The sequence below is a fragment of the Diabrotica virgifera genome, chromosome 7 (genome assembly GCF_917563875.1).
Source record: "Diabrotica virgifera virgifera chromosome 7, PGI_DIABVI_V3a".
In the NCBI taxonomy this organism is placed as follows: Eukaryota; Metazoa; Arthropoda; class Insecta; order Coleoptera; family Chrysomelidae; genus Diabrotica; species Diabrotica virgifera.
Window position 1 is genome coordinate 196800886 of NC_065449.1, and position 23011 is coordinate 196823896.

At 31.4% G+C, this 23011-nt stretch overlaps 1 protein-coding gene across 1 annotated transcript in view; it reads left to right on the forward strand.

Moving 5' to 3' along the window:
* Positions 1-5877: 5877 nt before the first annotated feature.
* The window catches only part of LOC114329045 (uncharacterized), a 134323-nt gene continuing 117189 nt past the window's right edge, over positions 5878-23011 (forward strand). Inside the window, exons 1-2 of the mRNA XM_050657065.1 lie at positions 5878-6613; positions 6716-7005. Of these exons, the coding sequence (XP_050513022.1) occupies positions 5878-6613; positions 6716-7005 (1026 nt within the window). The remainder of the gene's footprint in view (positions 6614-6715; positions 7006-23011) is intronic.

Here is a 23011-nt window from a genome sequence, read left to right on the forward strand (position 1 = left end):
TCTTTAGGTGCTGTATTTAAAAATTTATTTATTCGGGTGTTTTTAGTGCTAAATGCCCTGGTCTATTAATGTTAATGGCATATTAATTTAATATTAATGGCCTCTTAATTTCAATTTACTTTTATTAAATAAAATGTATGAAAAATCGAATTAATCGCTGCAATATCATAGAAAGTTGTACTCAGAATCATAATATTACTATAATAGATAAGAAACGTTTTCTGGTAACCATTAAAAATTACAAATCGAATTTGATCTATGAAATGCGTAAAATAAAATATATGGATATACTGCGGATTATTTATTTAGAAAAATATTCAAAAAATTTAGTGGAGTCAATGGAGGTTTTACTTACAGAAAAAATCAAACAAGATAATAGTATGTATATTATTCAACGAGCATGTAATGATCAAGGGCGGATCCAGGACCGATTTTCGGGAGGGGCCATAAACTTTTTTTGGGGAGGAGTACCAGAAGTACGGGGGGTAATTTTTAAAAATTAGGGTTACAATGGTGAGATTTAAGTCACTTTGAGAAGTGCCTTAAAACTCACCATTCCTGCTATAGTACCGATTCCTACACATTTCTTCGGATGCAAGTGCAGTTCTTTCAACAAGTTTAATACTATTTTTTCCAATGCTTCTCCTGCCAGGCCTTGTTCTTTCCCTCTTTCTTGATTTTCACTAATTATTTTTAGGTTCTCATAAGCGTCAATGAATTTGACAAAGTCTTCACGAATGTTGTTATTGTGCATATATCCCAAATTTAGAGAAAGCTGTTCCACGTGGGATACGTCAGTCGTTTCATCAAATCTTATTTGTTCAATTATTTCTTCACCACATGTTATTAATTGATTTTGACTGCTGCTACTAATGCATGTTGTTCAGGAAGATGCTATGGATAGGTGTTATTTAAGAGTATTATCTCCTGATGCGATTTTAAACCTTAACACTGTGGTGCTAAGGCAAAACCCGATATGTCAAAAAAACGTGATTTTGCAGCAGATGAGTTTAAAAGTTCGCGGTGTTGTTGTAATAGTGGACATATCGGAAACAAGTTTATTATCTACTGGTTACATGGATGCGTTTAGCCGTGTAGGGTTTTGTCATCACATTCTTCATCGCTCAATGTACATATTGGCATTAAAAACGAAAAATCGATAATTTTTGACATATCGGGTTTTGCCGTAGTACCACAGCAATTCCCCTCATTCCTAGGTCCAGCATCTTCGTCCAGAAGCATAAGGCCATCATCACGATGGTCTCTTAGAGGAATATTTTGTCGATTTAAGAACACTATAGACCCTACTATTGGTCGTAGTCTTTCTTTATTTTTTGTTTCTGTTTAGACCTCTGAGAGTCTATCTGGTTAATGACTGACTTTTGAGGGTTGCTATAACTCTTTAGAAAATCCAGCTCAACCTGAACGCACTCCTTGTGGTATGATGTTTTTTCATGGGTTTATATGACTCCGTCTTTGCTCATGAGTCTAGCGAAAGATGTTAAAGGTTTCGTGACAAGGCTTTGGGCTATCATCCCGTTATTGTGACCATATTTTTCATTGGAAAAATGAAACGCAATATTTGTAAAACAAGTCCTTTTGACTGTGCGAAAATACCAACCAACTCCTTTGTTTTAAGTGCTAGTGACCCAAGTAACGCTTCACTTCTTTTTTATTCTTTGTGTGTATAGAATATGGAAATTTATACGATTTTGATGACTGTCAAGATCGTTCTAACAATTGGCACTCTGTAAAATTATCAACATTTTGATTTATAAAAAAACCCAAAAGTCATTCTTGAAGCTTCTCCGTTACTTCCTTTTTTTTCAATTCTAGTCCAGAAAACGTATTTTCCCCTGTTTTGTACATATATATGTGTTTGAAATTAAAAACATTTGAACTGCAAATATTTAAATTTATATTATTCTAAATTCTCGGAGGGGGCCATGGCCCCCTCCCTGGATCCGCCCTTGGTAATGATGGCTATTACTCACGATGATGAAGTTTGCGACACGAGCCGTAGGCGAGTGTCGTAATTCATCAGTGTGAGTAATAGTCATTACTCATTACATGCGAGTAGAATACTATACTTTTCTACGACCTTTTTTATTTGGATTAGTAGAAAAATACACACAAAGCCCACACTTCGAACGAACGTAATAAACAAACCAAGCGCACATATACGTATGCCGAGTAGCGGAGATCTATCCAAATAAGTCAAAACACAAGGTGGTACGCTTTCAATTAGAATAATTGTAAATAAACTCGTTGCGCAATATGATATTGAAACTTCAAACTGTTTGAAGAAGTTTGATTTCAAGTCAAACTTAAAGATATCGAAATCAAGTCAAGTCAAACTTTTTTACAAAAAAGGTTTGGTTTTCAAATCAAGTCAAGTTTGTTGAGTAAAATCAAACTACATATTTTGACTTGATGCATCTCTATTTGAGAGGTATTGAATGGCTCTGAACACAAGAAAAAAAAGACAAAAATCTTGATTGATACGTTAAAAGAAAAGCTTTGGAGAAAGTTTTAGAGAAGCTTTATCTAGATCCAGTTATTTGGGATGTGAGCTATATGAATAATAAACCACAGCATTGAAATAAAACGACGATTTGAGATGGCCAGAAGCGCTTTAAATAGAATGAAATCAGTGTTATATAATGGAAAACTGGAAATAGGAAGTAGAACTAGTAGTCTAAGAGCTAGTGAACCCTCCGACTAACGGTCGTCCTGTAAGGCTAGAAATTTGTCTAGTGATAATTCATAGCACACCAAGGCTAAAAACCATGACCTGGCAGGCCTCAGCGGTGCACGTGTATCTACCAGGTGAATCGAAAAGTGCAAATTTAGGGGGTAAAATAAACTTTCTCCTGTAAGGTTTAAATTTAAGTATGTGTTTGAGTAAGTCATTTAGAATAAATGTGTACAATGACAGGAGATTCTGAAGAGCATAAGACCTTGCCAGGCGAGGGGAAAGATTAGGGGTTTTTCCTAAAATTATTCTTTTTGCATCGAACAATTTTTTTTTTAGGTTTTTTGAATCATTCCAAACAGAAAAGGTCCTTAGTGATTTTTCTCTTAAGTTAATAGTTTTTGTTATATAAGCGATTTAAAATTTTGAAAATTGCGAAACCGGCCATTTTTAACCCTAAATCGGACATTTATCTAAAAATTTGAATATTGACAAGGTACGTAGATATTCCTTAAACATCGGTTGATGAAATCCCGAAGAGTTTTTTGCAATAAAATATCGAAAACCCCTTTGTTTTTTAATTGCTACTTAAGCGGGCGCGACACTGTAGTATAAGTGAGGACGTTTGAGTTTGCATAAATTCATTATCTCGAGAATGGGCAAATTTCAAGAGAAATCCTCACACAGGTCGATTTTTATTTTTAAATTAGGACTTTTTGGTATATATATAATACTAGTGACGTCATCCATCTGGGCGTGATGACGTAATCGATGCTTTTTTAAATAAGAGTAGCGGTTGTGTTATAGCTCATTTGAAAGGTTATTTAATTCTCTATTCAGTAATATAAACATTAACATAATTATTTATACAGGGTATACAAAAAATTTTTTTTCTTCTATCTGTCAAATTTAATCAAAGTTAATCTAATAAAAAAAATTTTTTTGTACACCCTGTATAAATAATTATATTAATGTTTATACTATTGAATAGAGAATTAAATAACCTTTCAAATGAGCTATCAGACAACCCCTACTCTCATTTAAAAAAATCATCGATTACGTCATCACGCTCAGATGGATGACGTCACTAGTATTATATATATGACAAAAAGTCCTAATTTAAAAATAAAAATCGACCTGTCTGAGCATTTCTCTTGAAATTGGCCCATTCTCGAGATAATGAATTTATGCAAACTCAAACGTCCTCACTTATACTACAGTGTCGCGTCCGCTTGACTAGCAATTAAAAAACAAAGGGGTTTCCGATATTGTTTTGCAAAAAAACGCTTTAGGATTTCATCAATCAATGTTTAAAAAATATCTACTTACCTTGGCAACTTTGAAATTTTTAGATAAGTGTCCGATTTAGGGTTAAAAATGGTCGATTTCGCAATTTTCAAAATATTCAATCGCTTATATAACAAAAACTATTAACTTAAGAGAAAAATCACTAAAAACCTTTTCTGTTTGGAATGATTCAAAAAACTTAAAAAAAAATTTTAGATGCAAAAAAATAAATTTAGGAAAAACCCCTAATCTTTCCCCTCGCCTGGCAAGGTCTTATGCTCTTCAGAATCGCCTGTCATTGTACACATTTCTTTTAAATGACTTACTTAAACACATACTTAAATTTAAACCTTACAGGAGAAAGTTTATTTTACCCCCTAAATTTGCACTTTTCGATTCACCTGGTAGATACACGTGCACCGCTGAGGCATGCCAGGTCATGGTTTTTAGCCTTGGTGTGTTATGAATTATCACTAGAAAAATTTCTAGCCTTACAGGACGACCGTTAGTCAAAGGGTTCACTAGCTCTTAGACTATAGAGTATTGAGATGTTACGTATTCTCTGTTCTTTTGTATGGAGTTGAATTTTGGACAACTAAGGACGCAGCTGAAAAAATATTTCCCAGCTTTGAGGTGTGGTGTTATCGAAGAATGTGGAATATACCATGGACACAACACGTAACAAACACGGACACATTAAGAAAGATAAAAAAGAAAAAAGAAATAGTCAGCACTATGAAGAAATGAAAAATGAGCTACTTTGGTCACATACTAAGTACTGAAAAATGTGTGTTGATGCGATTGATTATACAAGGGAAAGTGGAACAAAAAAGAGAACCAAGGAGACGACTCACGTCCTGGTTGAAAAATTTAAAGAAGTAGTGGCAATTCAGTTACCATCTAATCACGTAGAGACGTATCTACCTGTTTAGCAACCCACCTTATGGGTGAGTCATGCTGTGCCCAATTCTTTATAAATTTTTCCATCTTTTGGAATTTTAAGCAAATATGTTAAAGATAACAAATTTTTATACCATTAAATACCATGGTTCTTACTCTGGTATTTCTTTGGTGGCTCAGCGTGTGATCAACCAGTTCTAAACACTGATGATATTTTTAAATATCGAAAACGTTCTGTAATATAGCCCTTAACCCTGCGGTGGTAGCGGGGGGTCTGTGAAACCCGAACCTACCTTTAACTGCACAGAACTTCGTTGGCAACAGCTCTGTGAACAAAACCATGCTGCTACGTTTCTATCTTCACCGGCCGGCAGTACAAGTCAGGCGTTCGTTAAGTTACTATATTCTTTTGTTTTTTGTATAGTGGATACGTCGGGTTCAGGACACCCAGAGCTACAAAATCCGACAGTAATTTTTTGGTGAGTATTTTAAATTTATTTGTTTATTTACTGTTTCAACTTTGTAATAGTATGCTATGTATTTGAATAATTTCTTTATATTGTATTTTATAACTTATAACAATAATTATTTGCAGATAATAGATTACGAGGCCCAAGAAGACAGATTTCTTCGTCTACTGGAAGAAGTATCATCTGGCAGTGAAATAGAGATTGATTCAGAAGATGATTGTTCTGAGACTGACAACTTCAATCATTGCGAAGTCCAATATGAGTTATTGAATACCGAAGAGTGTGATGTATGCAAATAGGTAGTATTCGGAACGCACTCAAGTTGGTAATATTGTAAGAGTGACGTGACAGTGACAAGGACAGTGAAGCGGAAATAAAACCATTCTGAATCTAGACACGATAGATACAAGTTGTTTCATTATAACCTATCCTCCAAAGTTAACCTAGGAACCCTACCACGTGTTACATTATAACGTTACATGGTGCCGAACAAGATCGAATACGTTAAGAAAAGATATAAGTGCAATGGAATTCAAGGCAGCTATAAACTCGATGCAAATGTCAGGTAACTTGTATGAAAATTGGAAATTCTTCATACAAAGATTCAAAAACTATTTACAAGCTACAGAATTAACAAAGAAACCTGAAATAACCCAGTGTGCACAGCTATTACAGTTAATAGGGGACGAAGGGTTCAAAATATATAACACGTTTAAGTTCTCAACAGAAGAAAAAGACAAGTTAGAACTGTTAATAAAAAAATTTGAAGCACATTTCAAGCCAAAAAGCAACGTGTCAAATGCAAGGTATTGCCTGTTCACCAGAAAACAAGAAGAAGGTGAGTCAGTAGACAAATTTATAACAGATATTATAAACAAGGCAAAAAATTGTGAGCTAGAGAATTTGGAGGACAGTCTGATTAAGACTTGCATAACTTGTGGGGTAGCAGATGAAACGATGAGACAGAGACTATTAGAAGAAGATGAGATGAGCTTGGAAAAAGCAATCAATCTGTGTAAAAGTATAGAAAGTTCAAAAATCCAGTCTGAAAAAATGAAGTCAGAGGAGGTGCACCACGTAAAGAAAAGAAACTTCAATAAGAAATATGAAAATAGAGAACAGTGGGAAGACAGAAGAGTGAATCCAACTCATTCGAAGTCCCAAGACGGCCAGTTCAATGGTAAATCTGGAAGCAGTTCAGGGTGCAGTAGGTGCGGAATGGAGCACAGAGGCCAACCATGCAAAGCATATAAAGCTAAGTGTAATTTATGTAATAAAATAGGGCATTATGCAAAAAAATGTTTTCAAAAACAAATTAAGTATGTAGATGTAGATGATTCAGAATCAGATGATTTGTTTATAGGCTTGGTAAATACTAAAAATAGCAGTTTTGATGATGATTTCATGATAAATTTTGAAGTTAACAAGCGTAAATTAAGCTGTAGATTAGATACAGGGGCAATGGCAAACGTAATATCAATAAATAAGTTAAATTCTCTAGAAGTTAATGTTGAACTACAGAAAACAAACTGCAGGTTAACGACATTTTCGGATGAAACACTTAGGGTCATTGGAAAATGTAGTTTAGAATGCAAGTATAAAGATAACATGTACAACATAATGTTTTATGTGGTAGAAATTAATTCACCAACGGTATTAGGTCTTCCTACATGTAAAGCTTTAAATATTTTAAAAAGAATCAATACTATAGAAAAAATTTAAAATAATTTGAATTCTAGAGAAGTTACATTTAAAAATGATTACTCTGATGTGAAAAAAATATTTAAAGAAGTTTTTTCAGCTATAGGCTGCTTGGATGAGCCATATAAAATCATGCTAAATGAAACTGCACAACCAGTTATACATCCTCCAAGAAAGATTCCACTACAATTAAAGGAGAAACTAAAACTTGAATTAGCTGAAATGGAGAAAAATGGAATAATTGAGAAGGTTGATGAACCTACAGATTGGGTCAACTCGATAGTCTTGGTAAGAAAACCAAAAAGTAATTCCATAAGAGTTTGTATAGATCCTAGAGACTTGAATAAAGCTATCAAAAGAGAGCACTTTCAACTCCCTACGATTGATGAAATAGCTGCAAATTTAAAAGGTAACGTTTATTTCAGCAAGCTTGATGCCTCAAAAGCATTTTGGAGCATAAAGCTTGATGAAGAAAGTAGTAAATTATGTACTTTTAACACTTGCTATGGTAGATATAAATTTTTAAGACTGCCTTATGGCATTAGTTCAGCAAGTGAAGTGTTTCACAAAAGATTCAGTAAAATATTTAATATGGAGGGTGTAGAAACATATATTGATGATTTAATTGTTTATGGCTCATCAAAACAACAACATGATAAATGTTTATATCAAGTTTTAGAAAGAGCTAGGATAAATAATGTCAAATTTAATTATGAAAAATGTAGTTTTGGTGTAAAAAATGTAAAATTTTTAGGATTTAATTACAATAAAGATGGTCAAAGTATTGATAGTGATAAAATTAAAGCCATTCAAGATATGAAAAAGCCAGAAAATAAAAAAGACATACAGAGATTATTAGGAATGATAACGTATTTGTCTAAACACATAAAAAATTTGTCAGACTTAACCGCACCTCTTAGGGAATTAATTAAAGAAAATGTAGAATGGCATTGGTCACATAAACATGATGAATGTTTTAGTAAAATTAAGGAAATAATTTCAAAAAGCCCAGTATTAAGACATTTTGATATAAATGAAAAGTGTTTAATATCGGTTGACTGTTCAAAAGACTCAATAGGAGCTGTACTCTTACAAAAAGGTCAACCAGTAGCTTACATATCAAAGGCTTTAACTTTAACACAACAAAATTATGCACAAATTGAAAAAGAACTTCTTGGAGTTCTGGTGGCATGTGAGAAATTTCATAATTATATATATGCTTCCAAGTTTGATATAGAAACTGATCACAAACCATTGATATCCATAGTAAAGAAACCCTTAATGAATGCACCACCACGACTTTAAAGAATGTTATTTAAATTGCAGAGGTATGACTATAATCTGATGTATAAAAAAGGTAAAGAACTATATATAGCTGATACGCTATCGAGATGTTGTTCGGAATTGCCTGTAATAAAGAATGATTTAGATATTGAACTAGAATCACAAATTTGTTTAGTAAGATTAAACATTAATGTTTCAAACAATCAACTGCAAAAAATCAAAGAAGAGACTAGCAAAGACAAAACTTTAATTGATCTAAAGACTTTCATAAAAAAAGGTTGGCCAAAAGAATTAAATAATGTACATAAAGATTTAAAAGCATTTTTTAAGATTAAAGATGAAATAACCTTCTTTGATAGTTTGTTGATGAGGAATAGTCAAATTATAATTCCTCATGTAATGAGAAAAGAAATGTTAAAAAGAATTCACTATGGCCATCAAGGAATAAATAAATGTAAAATGTTAGCTAGACAATCATTATATTGGCCTTCCATGACAGTTGACATTGAGAATGAAGTTAAAGGTTGTCCAATTTGCCCACAATTTGAAAATGCAAAGAGAGAACCTTTGACTCCACACAATATCCCAGAACTCCCCTGGGAGGAAGTTGGCTCTGATATATTTTACATAGGTCAAAAAAGTTACTTAATGGTAGTAGATTATTACAGTGAATATCCAGAAATTTGTCTGTTGAACGATACAACCAGTTCAACTATAATTACACATTTAAAATCGATATTTGCTCGTCATGGAATACCAAAAATATTTTACTCTGATGGTGGACCACAATACACAGCCAATGAATTTGTTAAATTTTGTCAAGAATGGGAATTTAAAAGCATAAAGTCAAGCCCAGAAAATCATAGATCTAATGGTCTAAGTGAAAGATATATTCAAACCTACAAAAAAGCGCTAAGAAAATCTCTTAGAGATGGTAAAGATACATATTTAACATTGCTACAACTTAGAAATACACCAATTGATTCAAATTTACCATCACCATCTCAACTTTTAATGTCACGAGTACTTAGAACTCAGATTCCCACCATTGACAAAATTCTAAAACCAAAATTATGCAATGCTAAAATAGTAATCAGCGATTTTCAGAAAAGACAAAACAGTCAAAAAGCTTATTATTGTAGAGGGACAATAAATTTAAAACCGCTTAAAAATAATGAAAAAGTTTATATTAAAGATAAAAACAAATTGAGAGAAGGTCTTATCACACATAAATTAAGAGATAAAACCTACTCGATTAAATTAAGAGATTCTGGGTCAGAAATTGCAAGAAATAGACAATTTTTAGTTCGCATTCCTGCAACTTCTGACGATGAACATTCAGATAACGAATCTGAAACTAGTGAGTCACAAAATTTTGAAAGTGTCTCTGATAACCATTCTGATCATCACTCTCCAATAAACTTACCTCCACAAACCTCTTCAGGTCGAATTGTTAAAAAACCTGATAGACTAGATTTATAAGTAATTTTATTATAAAATAAAAGGGGGTAAAGGGTGAATGAAACAATTGTGGAAATTTAAAAATGTTTATTTAAAGATTTGTTAAAGAAAGTTATGTTTATTTTGTCATTATAAAAAGAGGGGGATGTGATGTATGCAAATAGGTAGTATTCGGAACGCACTCAAGTTGGTAATATTGTAAGAGTGACGTGACAGTGACAAGGACAGTGAAGCGGAAATAAAACCATTCTGAATCTAGACACGATAGATACAAGTTGTTTCATTATAACCTATCCTCCAAAGTTAACCTAGGAACCCTACCACGTGTTACATTATAACATTACAAAGAGGATGTAAAAATAACAATAAATCAAAATAGGTACTATTGCAAAATTGCTATACATTTTTATGCCTCAAACGTGTCAATATTTACTGTGATGAATGTTCCACTTAAGGCTATGGGTACATAATTCAATATTTTAATCAATAACTCAACATATTCCCGATGCAATGTCAAATATTTAAAATTGTCACTGATTGTCAGTGTCTGACTGACAATATATGCTGACAATATTATATTCGGCTGAGTGCGTTGTAAGACAAAGATAGATTTGGAAAATATTACCACGGCATTGTGTTTATTTTTTTCGAATCCTGAAAAAACCAATAAATATTTTTGAAAAATTTAAACGCAGAATGAAAGACTAAATTATTATCGAGGGCCGAAAGTTCCTTAGAATAAATAAAAAGTTTATTTTGAATAATATATTTGAAATTGAAAATCACACTAAATTTTCTCTTAGTTTTTCACCCCTGTAACTTATTAAAATAAACATTATAGAAGTTCTCAGGGACTTTCGGCCCTCGCTAATAACGTGATCTTTCATTCTGCGTTTAAATTTTTCAAAAATACTTATTAGTTTTCTCAGGATTCGAAAAAAAATGAATCCTCATTTGAATAGCATTGCAGCCGAAAATACGTACCGATCCTCTTAATCGATTATTTTATGATTTTTAGTTTGTTTCAATATTACTTTTTGTGTTGCTTTAAAATAAATATGTCATGTTTTATTAGGGGGTAAACAAAATTGTTTTTAAGAATTATACGTTTTTTTGTATCAAAATGTAGGGTTGTAAAGAAATGTCAAAAAATATTGAAATAATATATTATTTAATATCATTTTCACAGTTTCACGTTTATGATACAGTGAAACATTACTGTAAATTTCATTAAGATCGGTTAAACATATTTCGCAAAATTAATTTTGTAAACCAGCTTTCGCAAAAAAATTCATTTTTTCAAAATGTTACAGGACTGAAAATAAAGCAGATAGCAAGTTGAAATTTTTTTTAGGTATAGAAGTGTACTGTACCTTTCATTTGCAATTTATAAAATTAAAATCGATTAACTACCACGGCGTCAGAAATTTTTTTAAATAAACATTAATTATTGGTGCTACGCGCAGGACAGCGGATACGTTTGCTCTGATTGGGCATTCCAATGACCTTTGATAAAGATTGATACATTTTAATTTTTATTACATTTCGATATAAATAAATAATTTTGTTTATTGCAAAATAAAAACACATACTCTATCTTTTGAAATAACACTTTTTTAGCAAAAATTTTCTTTGTTCATATATTTTAACTTTGAGAATAAAAGTTTATTATTTTTAAACATATGCAATTGTTTAAACAATGTTTCACAAACAATAATAAAATTAGTTTGATTTTTGTGGAATTAAAATATTAAAATACAACAAGATATATCGTGATATAACTTGTGTGAATCGAACACCGCTGTCCTGCTCCTAGCACCAAAAATTATTGTTTATTTAAAAAATTTCCTGACGCCGTGGTAATTAATCGATTTTAATTTGGCAAATTGCAAAGGAAAGGTACAGTACACTTCTATAAGCAAAAAAAATTCAACTTGCTATCTACTTTATTTTCAGTCCTGCAACATTTAAAAAAAAAGAATTTTTTTTGCGAAAGCTGGATTGCAAAATTTATTTTGCAAAATCTATTAAACCGATCTTAATGAAATTTACAGTGTTGTTTTACTATATCATATAGTTTTTCTGGGTAAAATATGAAGGTCCTAAGTGTATCGTAAATAGTTGTAAAAAGTAAAATTCAATTACTTGTTTTTGTATGGTTTTTTTTCGCAATTATTGCTATTTTGCAACAATGGTGACTATTTTTAAATTTTTAACCAATTCCGTACTGTAGGAAATTTAATTAGGCAAATTTTATGTCAGGCATGCGTTAGGCAACTTTTTCTCAGAAATGAATAGTTTTAAAATTATAATCAAAAAACCAATAAAAAATCGAATTTTTCCTTCATATTTTGACATTTTAATTATTTAAACAATGCTCCGGACCATTTTGAATGGGAGGATAACTCAAATATCATTATTTGAGTTATTTTCAAGCAATTTCTGCAAACAAATTTGAGTCACCTCTCAACGTCCATCTCAAAACAGATGCGCCCTGGAATACAACGTAGCCACTATGTGGAGCTGCTACACCGAGCACGGAGCACCCTCGTATGCATACATACCTTTCGAGTAACTAATGTTTATTAAGTTATGTTGGTTTAAGTTGTTTTTTCAAAATAATTTTTTTTTTTAATATAAAACAAAATTTTGTCAAAAATATGCACTTCGAACTGGTCAAATTTACGGATCATAAAAACAATACATCTATAAAGTAAATTGTAAAGCTGTAACGATAAATTTAACGACCAACTTTATTTTCAGCGTATTTCGCTTAGTTTTAATGCTAAAATTTTATAAAAAGTAAAAATAAATCTTTTTTCAAACATGATTAAAAAGTTTTGATGAATTTTCCCCGAACAGTGCTTTATTTTTTGGTTATTTCACGTTGAAATATTCAATTTGAAATTTGACGAATAAGAACCTATTTTTCACCAGCTACTTTATTAATTTATACTAGGTCCATAGACTTCATAAATACACCATTTTTTTATAGCCTCCCTTTTGACTAAGAATATTTCTTTTATTTTATTGATAAAGTACTTACTTTTTGAGTCATATTATTTTTGAAAAGTTTTTATAAAACGTGTTTTTTAGTTGAAAAATAAACATTTTTACTTGAAAATAACTCGTCAAGAAAAAAGTTGCTTAGAATTAGTTAATTTATCAATTTCCGGACTTATCTCGAACGTATGTTTTTCACCCCCGAGAATGAGTGGCTTTCACTCCCCAAGTAAAAATAACCCCATTGGGCTCAAGTCCAATAATGAAGTAGAACGTAAGAGCAACCTAATAAATCCAAATTTTCAAGCAAATCCCTCGTCACTAGGAAAATTACACTCCAAAATAACCATTTACTGGGCTATTATGGATAGCTATGAACCATGGACGCATAAACACAGATGGACATAGCAATAAGATACCTTGTACACACATTGTTTTGAAGCTTCGATAGAATGTGATGCTTCCTCAATGCATAGGCGTAACCAGGGGGGGTTTTGGGGGTTGTAACCCCTCCTATTGGGATGTACTTTGAGCTCTATACGCTTAACACCATAGCCCTCAGAGACCTTCCAGTAGTTGTAACCCCCCTTTCAGGTAGTTGTAACCCCCCTTAGGATCATTCTGGTTACGCCTATGCCTCAATGAGCATAAGCTTGCTTGAATTTTTACTCAGAGGATAATTATTCAGACGTTAATAATTGGAAGTAGCAATAATTTATAAAAACACGTTAAAAGAATTTAATTAAAAAAAAAAACAGAGTATAACTATGTCTACTTACAATTTAAAAATTTCTATACTAAATTAATGAACTAATGTCTTTTTAATACAATAATATGAAGGAACCCAATGGTACGCCTTTGAATGACATATTTTAAAATGTAAACAGACTTCCTCATCTTCTATAATGTAAATAAAGAGTATTTACAATTGAAATGAGATATCAATATTTCGTTTTTATATAGAGAAATATATATATAGAGTAAATAGAGAATAGCGAAAAACAACTCTTCCTCATGTATCTTAAAAAGTAAACAAATATGGAATTTCTGACATGGACGTTTTTAAAGACAGAGAAATGTAAACACCGTTGCCATTATATTTTAAATAAATATAAATAACAAATGTTTGTTATACGCTCTGAGCTTCGCTGGTGTCGCTCCTAGCGCATTACTAATGCAACTTTCACCGGTAATTTTTAAATTCATTATTTAATTGTTATCGCTCAATATTTACAACGCAAAAAAAAATAATTAAACTGTAATCGATTTTTTAAAGATTTTGCTAATCATTTTAACGTTCTATTAATGATATATTAATTTTTTACTTCGGATACTTTCACAATTATCGTGTAGATGGCGCTTAGATTAATTTATAATTACATATTACGAAATATTAAAAAAACTTGAATTCAGTATTTAAAAGGTAAGTATATTTAAGGTAAAAATATACACCAGAGCTTTGACCGAAACTAATATTATTTCCTATTAATGTTTTTAGTTCCAATGTTTTAAATTAATCACTTTGACATTTATGTCAAATTTCCAGTAAAAGCTTACAGACTTGTCACTACTGGCGCTCGCGAATTTTTAATTATCCCCTCACCTACGAGCTCATAGCGTATAGAAAAAGACAGCAAATACAAAATAAGTGATTGATGTGATCGTTCATGGGTATACGCTCTGAGCTTCGCTGGTGTCGCTCCTAGCGGTTACTAATTCAACTTTTACTGGTAATTTTTAAATTTATTATTTAATTGTTATCGCTTAATATTTACAACGCAAAAAAGTAATTAAATTGTAATGGATTTTTTTAAGATTTTTCTAATCATTTTGACGTTCTATTGATAAAATATCAATTTCTTACTTCGGATACTTTGACAATAATCGTGTAGATGGCGCTAAGATTATTTATAATTAGATATTACGGATCATTAATAAAACTTAAATTCAGTATTTAAAACGTAAGTATATTTAAGGTAAAAATATATACCACAGCTTTGACCAACTAATATTGTTTATAATTAATGTTTTTAATTTTAATTTTAAATTAATCACTTTGACATTTATGTCAAATTTCCGGTAAACGTTTACAAACTTGTCACTACTGGCGTTCGCGAATTTGTAAATATCCCCTCTACGTACGAGCTCACAGCGGATAGGGCTTTTCATCGATTGTCATTTGTTTAGAGCTTCTGTCATGTGTCACATAATATTAATATATCTACGTCATACGTCTTTGGTTTGTGTCGTGGTATATACAAATAACGTATGACGTAGATATATTAATATTATGTGACACATGACAGAAGCTCGAAACAAATGACTGTGAATGAAAAGCCCTATTCTTTCATTTTTTCGACTGTATCTAGGCATCACACTACTAGCTACGGGAAGCTCGAAAGGTGGAAGATATAATACTTTTTGAGTTATTCATGATTGAAAATTGGCCATTTTCATTGAAAAATGACACCTTTTTGAACGGTTTTTTGCAAATATCTTAGAAACTACGCATCCACCTGAAAAAACTATATAAAAACATTTTGGTAGCCTATAAAAAAAACAAAGAGATTCGTTACCTCGCCAATGTTCTAGTTATAACGCAAAAAGAGATATGATAGGTGAAAAGAGTTTGTTTTTTGGGTGCATGCTCAAATCGGTGTATTCAACTCGAAATAACACAGAAACCACTGGCATTACCTTTTGTAGTGCTTGAAAAGACCTTTAAAATGAGCAATATTAAATGTCTATTAATTACATTTAAATAAAGTGAGGTGTGCTGCAAAAAAACGTTATGACTAATGTATATTAAGCAAAAATAAGAAGTATATTTTAACCCGTCATCTACCAGAATTTAAGTTTCAGTTTCCTTCTACAATACCTTCTATTACACTGTAATTTTTTAAGTTCAAAAACTTGGACGGGTTTAAATGAACGGTTTTTGAAAAAAAATAACATCAAATTATAGAGTGCATTTTAAATTTCCTTAAAAATCTTTCTTTTTCTCTATGTAACTCAAAAATTATAAGAGATACATAAAACTGATACTGTACAAAAATGTAGCGTTTTTTAGATAAAAATTTTGTTTTTATTTTTCATTACTGTATCTTTTATCATTTTCAAGTTACATGGAGGAAAAGGAAGATTTTTAACAAATTTAAAAATGCACTCTATATTTTATCTTATTTTTTTCAAACGCCATTCATTTTAAACCCGTCCAACTTTTTGAACATAGAAATAACACTATAATAAAAGTTATTGTAGAAGGAAAACGATGCATTTGCATTCTGCTAGATGAGGGTTTAAATACACTTCTAGTACGTTCTTTAACGGTAAAATATTGCAAAGCATCTAAATTTTAAAGAACCGCTTGGATTGACGTGAAATTTGGCATACACATAGCTAACAAGTCAAAGAAAATAGTGATATTGTGCCGATATGTGCTTTTGCCCCGGGGGTGGTTTTCACCCCATGTTGGGGGTGAAAAAATATTCGTCCAAATTAAGTCCGGAAATGCATAAACTGACTAATTTTATGTAACTTTTGTTCTATGGAGTTTTTTCATTAAGTCAATACTTTTATACGGTTTTTCGCAAATAACTCAAATAGTAAGTATTTTGTCGAAAAAACATTCTAAGCAAAAATATAGTCTGTTAAAAATTTTAAAAAAATGGTGTAAATATCACGTCTCTATACCTAGTAGAAGCATAGTTATATAGCTAATTAAAAATAGGTTCATATTCGTCAAATTCCAAATGGAATATTTTAACGTGAAATAACCAAAAATGAAGCAAATTTCGGGGAAAACTCATTACAACTTATTTGAAGTGTTTAAAAAAAGCTTCATTTTTGTTTTATAAAAAAATTTCTAGCATCAAAAGTAAACAAGTTACGCTCAAAATAAAGTTAGTTCCTTTTTTTTTCGGTAAAAAAATCGGGAAAATCACCCCCTAATTAGTATCTCAAATGAACTTAATCGTTACGACTTCACAAGTTTCTTGACTTGTGTATGTATTTTTTATATGATCTGTAACTTTCATCGGTTCAAAGTCCTTATTTTTGTAAGGGCTGTAGTTAAAAGGGGTTGAATGAGTCACTGATCACGAATGTATGCAAATTTAGAAACACCAAATCTTGATCAATTTTTGTCTAACAGAAAAACAAAAAAATACATGATATTCAAAAAAGCAATGCTGACTTTTTTTTGTTTTTCGAGATTTTTGGTATCTCTAACAATTTGTAAGTTATTTTGAAAAAAGCATATTTTTCAAAATTAAAATTTTTAAGTTAAGTTGCTAATTAGGGGGTGGTCTTCCCGATTTTCTGTTTGCCAAAACAAAAGGGACCAACTTTATTTTGAGCGTAACTTGCCTTAATTTAATGCTAGAAACTTTTTATAAAAACAGAAATAAAGCTTTTTTTACACACTTTAAAAAAGTTATAACGGGTTTTTCCCAAAAAGTGCTTAGTTTTTTATGGATATTTCACTTCGAAATATTCTATTATTCTATTATAACGGGTTTTCCCCAAAAAGTGCTTAGTTTTTTTTGGATATTTCACTTCGAAATATTCTATTTGAAATGTGGTGAATATGAATCTATTTTTCCTTGGCTAAAACTCTGGTTCTACGAGGTCCAGATAACTAACGCCTACACCATTTTTTTTACTTTTTTTAAAGGCTATATTTTTGCTAAGAACGTTTTTTCGACAAAATAATTACTTTTTGTGTTATTTGCGAAAAACCGTCTAAAAATGTAGTTATTTTGTTAAAAAATGAACATATTTACTCGCAGATAATTCGAAAAGGATTGACTTGGCGAAAAAGCTCTATAGAACAAAAGTTACTTAAAATTAGTCAGTTTATCCATTTCCGGACTTATTTTGGATATACATTTTTTCACCCTCAAGAGGGGGTGAAAGTCACCCCCAGAGCAAAAGCACACATCGACACAATATCACTTTTTTTCCTTTGACATGTAAGCTATGCGTATGCCAAATTTCATGGCAACAATTCAAGCGGTTCTTTAAAATTTAGAGCAAAAACCGTCAAAGAATGTACTATTCTTATTTTTTCTTAAAATACATTAGTCATCAATATTTTTTGCAGCATATCTCGCTTAGTTTGAACGTAATCGACGTAATCGATGTAATTGAACGTAATATTCCTCATTTTAAAGGTCTTTTCAAGCACTACAAAAGGTGTAAATAGCATTTTACACCTAAAATTGATCGTGTCTCTGTTATTTCAAGTTGAATACACCGATTTGAGCATGCACCAAAAAAACCAACTCTTTTCACCTACCATATCGTCGGTATACTGCGAAAACCAGGTAAATGCCGAAATACCGAAACTGAGAAAAAACGTTTTTAAAGTTTAGTGTTTATTTTGAATTAAGAGGACAACTTGTGTTTGATATTCGGTATTCTAGTGAAAGATGCAATTATCAGAAATGATATTCTATCATTAGTTTGAAAAATTTAACACACCTAGCTGATTAAACATAAATTTAAGATGGAGATGCAGTCACTTACCTGGTTTTACCTGTAAATCTAAATTAATCAGTTACCCTTAAAATAACACATTTATAACAAATATAATAAACCAAATATAATATTTTGTAGTTTTGTGATCGGAATATGAGGCTTTAACTAGTTAATAGCAATGTTTTTAAAGGATTAGTCGATAATTATAACATTTAACTGGTTTTCCCTGAAGATTTTATTTAGAGCTGTTTGTAGTTATATGGATATTATTTACATAAATGATAGGCAGTTTTATAGAAAAAACAAATTTATTTTGAACGTGTTATAGATACAAGAAAATAATATTACTATGCGTATTACTCGTCAGATTAGTCACTGAAAGCAGGATCTGACGAGATGCCATTGGCATCGTAAAATACGATACCACCTGTTATATTCCTCCGGTATCACTCCCTTATCAAATGGCTGTAACAAATCTCTGTTTTTTGACATGCTAGTTGGCGAAGTTCTATCATAAAGTGTTTATCGACTAACAGAAGCATGCTTATGTTAGTTAATAACTTAGCTTGCTTTTTTCTTGTTGACTGCCGTGCAGTATCAATAAGGAAATGAAGCTTGGTGACACGTCATAATTGAAATGGATTCTATTTGTCTCTTCGTTCACGAATCTCATCTTTTTATCTTTAACCACATTATTTTTTCGCCGTTTTGGTCTTTTGTTCGGTTTTTAATGAGAGTGTGTCACTATTTTTTAATTCATAAAACTCGTAGTACCTATTTAAAATCTTTATTCTTGTATGGTTTTATACATACTTTTTTATCACTGACCTTGACATTTTTAGTTTCCCTTGCATTTTGAAAAAAACAGACAAGTAATCTAGCATACCATATGGAGACCTGCTTTCTAGCGGTTTAGATGCTGCTATGTATAGAGTCAACTTCCATACAAGAATGTCCCGACTCTAAAAATTTATGTTACGATACTGTCCTCCGCAGGTATAAGAAAATACACTTATTTCACTTGCTTACATATTCTGGGATACATTTTGGTAAGTAGTTGAGTATAATGCTTTCTATTTCAGAACTGCCTCGTCTGCCGTTAATTTCTGACCAGGCAAAACGGTAAGCTACATTTGGCAATGCGGCTTCATTGACACACAAATTGTAGACCCATAATTTTTGGGAAAATATATGAATTGTCCAGTTAATCTGGAATCTGTAGTATAGCCTGTAGATCGAAAGTGATTGAAACAAAATTCCGTTGTTGATTAGAACTTTTTTATCATTTCGTTTTTGGAGATTCCATAATTCTTTTTTTTTCTGATGTTGTCTGTAACTGTTTTCTAAATCCGGTTTCTTAGTTGGATTAGCCATATCATAATATGATAGGGCTAATAAATATTATTTATTACAAACTAAACATTGATCTTAATTTAGGACAAAAAAGCTTAAATTATAGTCGTTAGAAAATATTCTTCTGTATAATCTGTAAATATCTGTAAATATCTACGCTTCGAACTTTGGCGAATATAATGTGGGACGATGGTTGGAAAGGACTCAATATGAGAATTCACAATTTTTCGGTTTTCATTGATTTTTTTATTTGGCAGTATATGCTTGCCTCTTTTGCCCGTATCTGCATAACGACATAGAATATCAATTTTTCTTACAACATCTGGCATTAACGACGCTGATATACAAAGTGTCTTACAAAAAACTTCTCACATACCTGTACCTCTTGACCATTCAAAGAAACATAATCGATACTATCGATTTTACCAGTCGATATGAATGAGAAATTTTAATAAAGTATACATATGTAAAATGTATTAAAGACATTTATCACCTTTTTACTGAATATGGTATACAGCAGTAGAAATACATTGTTGTCCGGCAAAATAATATATGTGCGCTTACTTGGTTTTACATGCAACAGAACTTTAATTTTGTGGAAGTAAGTAGCAATATATTGTTTTACTTGAAAATGAAAAGTTGGTTATGTGTAACTTATTTGTTTATCACACAAATTATCTGCTGAATGGTAAGTCGTATCATTTACTGGGTTTTACCTGTATGTAGAGCGTAAAAAGCTGAGAATTTTGGTATACTTACTGTTCTTACGATGTCAGTTGGACCAGAAGCATTTTTGGGGTCCGGTCAATAATTCTACGAAGAGCATAGAAATAAAGATAAACCATATAAACATTTGCTTGCTTCAAAATTGATCACTCCTTGTATTAGTCCACATGGACGCGGGTGTGGCTTACTACTTTCTAACGTATCTTATTGGGCAATACTGAAGAGTAATTGGTCAAATTGTTCGGAAGTGCTTAGGCTCAAATCATATCGTTATCTGGTCAAAATACCTTCTCATGTTTCAAAGGCGGCAAGCAATATAAACACTAAATAAACAGTGTCGTCGTCATAACTTACAATTATTTTATTTTTATAATACATTTTTTGTCTCATTTCTTTAGTACTTAAAAAATGAATAAGCACATTAAATTGCATTTGTAAGTATTATATACTTTTAATGATCAATTTTAAATTTTATTGTATTGTCTTATACTGAAACTGTATTGTTTATACAGGATGTCCCATATATTATGCGAGATTTAATGACGTCAATTTGCTCAGTCCGCTGATTGGATAATGTAATTAATGGAATTTTTCATGTTTCATATTTTTATTTTTTCCATATTTTCCTTTGTATGTGTCCATGTCTAAGAGCCATATATGAGGAGAGGGAGTGTACATTGATTGAAGACTCTTGATTTTAGGTATTGGGGGTATTTTTTTCTTTAGAATAAAAGACAGTTTTCCGAGTGATGCCCAGGCCAATCTTATTATTTTTTTTATTTCTTCGGTCTGATTTTTTTTATTTAATTTAGTGATTTGTCCTAGAATATCCCTTTTACTTGCTTTATTCTTGTTTGTGCCACTGTAATTATTGGTTCTCCTTGTTGATTGGTCATGGCTTTTGTTTTACTGTAAGCGATGTTCAGTCCCATCTTTGTCGATTCACTATCTAGTGCTTCCATCATTCTTGGTAATTCTTCACTATTTTCTGTTTTAATACAATATATATACTATTGTGTTTTCAATTTATCAATCAAAAGCAAAATGAAAATTAAATTAATTTTTTTTTTAAATAACGCAGGCACATAAATTTGATACACCCTGTATATTGAGCTGTAGATATTTCTTAAAATGTAGTTTGGATGTAAGTAGATTTATCTTTTAATGAGCTTTCCGATGAACCATTAAAGACTTTTGTGAATAATTAAAGTGAAAATAACGATGTATTTAGATTTAAAATGGAAAAAGATTGTTTAGTTTAGAGGTAATTATCAATTTCTAGAAAAGTGGTTTTATGGAGAAAGTTTGGAATTTTAGTATCTTTGTTTCAACACGAGTAAATATTGTATAGTTCTCAGAAAGTAATTAGGATGATCGGAATAATTTTGAGGGTGACTGTTTTGTTTGTTCGAATGGAAAAGTCGATGTTTCTGATTATTGGCAATGTGGAAGGGGAAAAGTAGTTAGAATGATTGAGAGAGGTTGAAAAGGAAGGCATTATGTTTTTGGCATCGCTAAGGAGCGGTTCGACGTGTTAAGTGGATAGATAGTTAGCAGATACCAGTGGCTGTTTTGATAGTGGAGAATAGTGTTGAAAAGCGGAACGAGAGACAGATCAAATTGAGACGAAATACCTCTTTGATTCTGTATTATTGTGAGAAGGAGAGCAGAGAATTTTTGGAGTTTTGTTTGAATCGAGTACGTGTCAAAAGAGACCCGGCTTGTTGGAGAATTGGTGCTGGTATGCTGATAGTTTTGAAGCTGGACAACGGAGAGAGGCTTTGATGAGTAGCCTTTAACATAGTCAACGAGGGAGAGCTGTTTGGGGTCACGAGAAGACATCCGAGTGAGTGAAGCAAAAGGTCAGTCAATTTATGTGAAAGAGATTTTTATGTTCGGGAACTAAATTTTTTAGTAAAAAGCATATGAATTAAAATTCCAATATTTCAAAATATAAATAGTAAATATAGGTAATCTTGCGAAGACATAAATTTGTTTGGTTTAGTTTGTTTTACCAAAGTCATCGGGAACAAACCGATAAATTGTTTTTTTTTACTATAATAAATTTAAGTGGTATAAATTTCATTCGGACATCTGTGTCCACAGGTTTTTAGATTCGATAGATTTCAGAGTATTAATTTGATAAATAAAAGACAATTCTGTATTTTTATTTTAATGTTTTGCTTTATTTCTTTTCCCTATTTTATCCCGATTAGGATCAACTCAGAGATACTGAACCCACGAGAGAAGATAAGTATAACGTGAGATAATTTGGATTTTTTTAATAGTATAAAAAAGGCACCCTAAGATTTTTTATTCAATTTTTATGTATGATTTGCGACAATTAAATAATTAATCAAATAAATAACAATTAATATAAAATTAATAAGAAGCAGATCATAACAATACTTACAAGTCAAAAGTGACATTTGGAAAAATTGTGTAGCTCATGTTCAAGTAAAATAAAAATATTATCTTGCTTTGTCACCAATATTAATGTCTTCTTCTTCTTTTCCTTCTTCTTCTTCTTGTGTAGACATGACTGTCTGTTTTTCAATGTGGCTCCAGTAAGTTGTCATTCCATCGTTTTCGTGGTCTTCCACTTAGTTTTGGATCCCGCGTATGAAAAAAAAGTTGATTAATAGCAAGC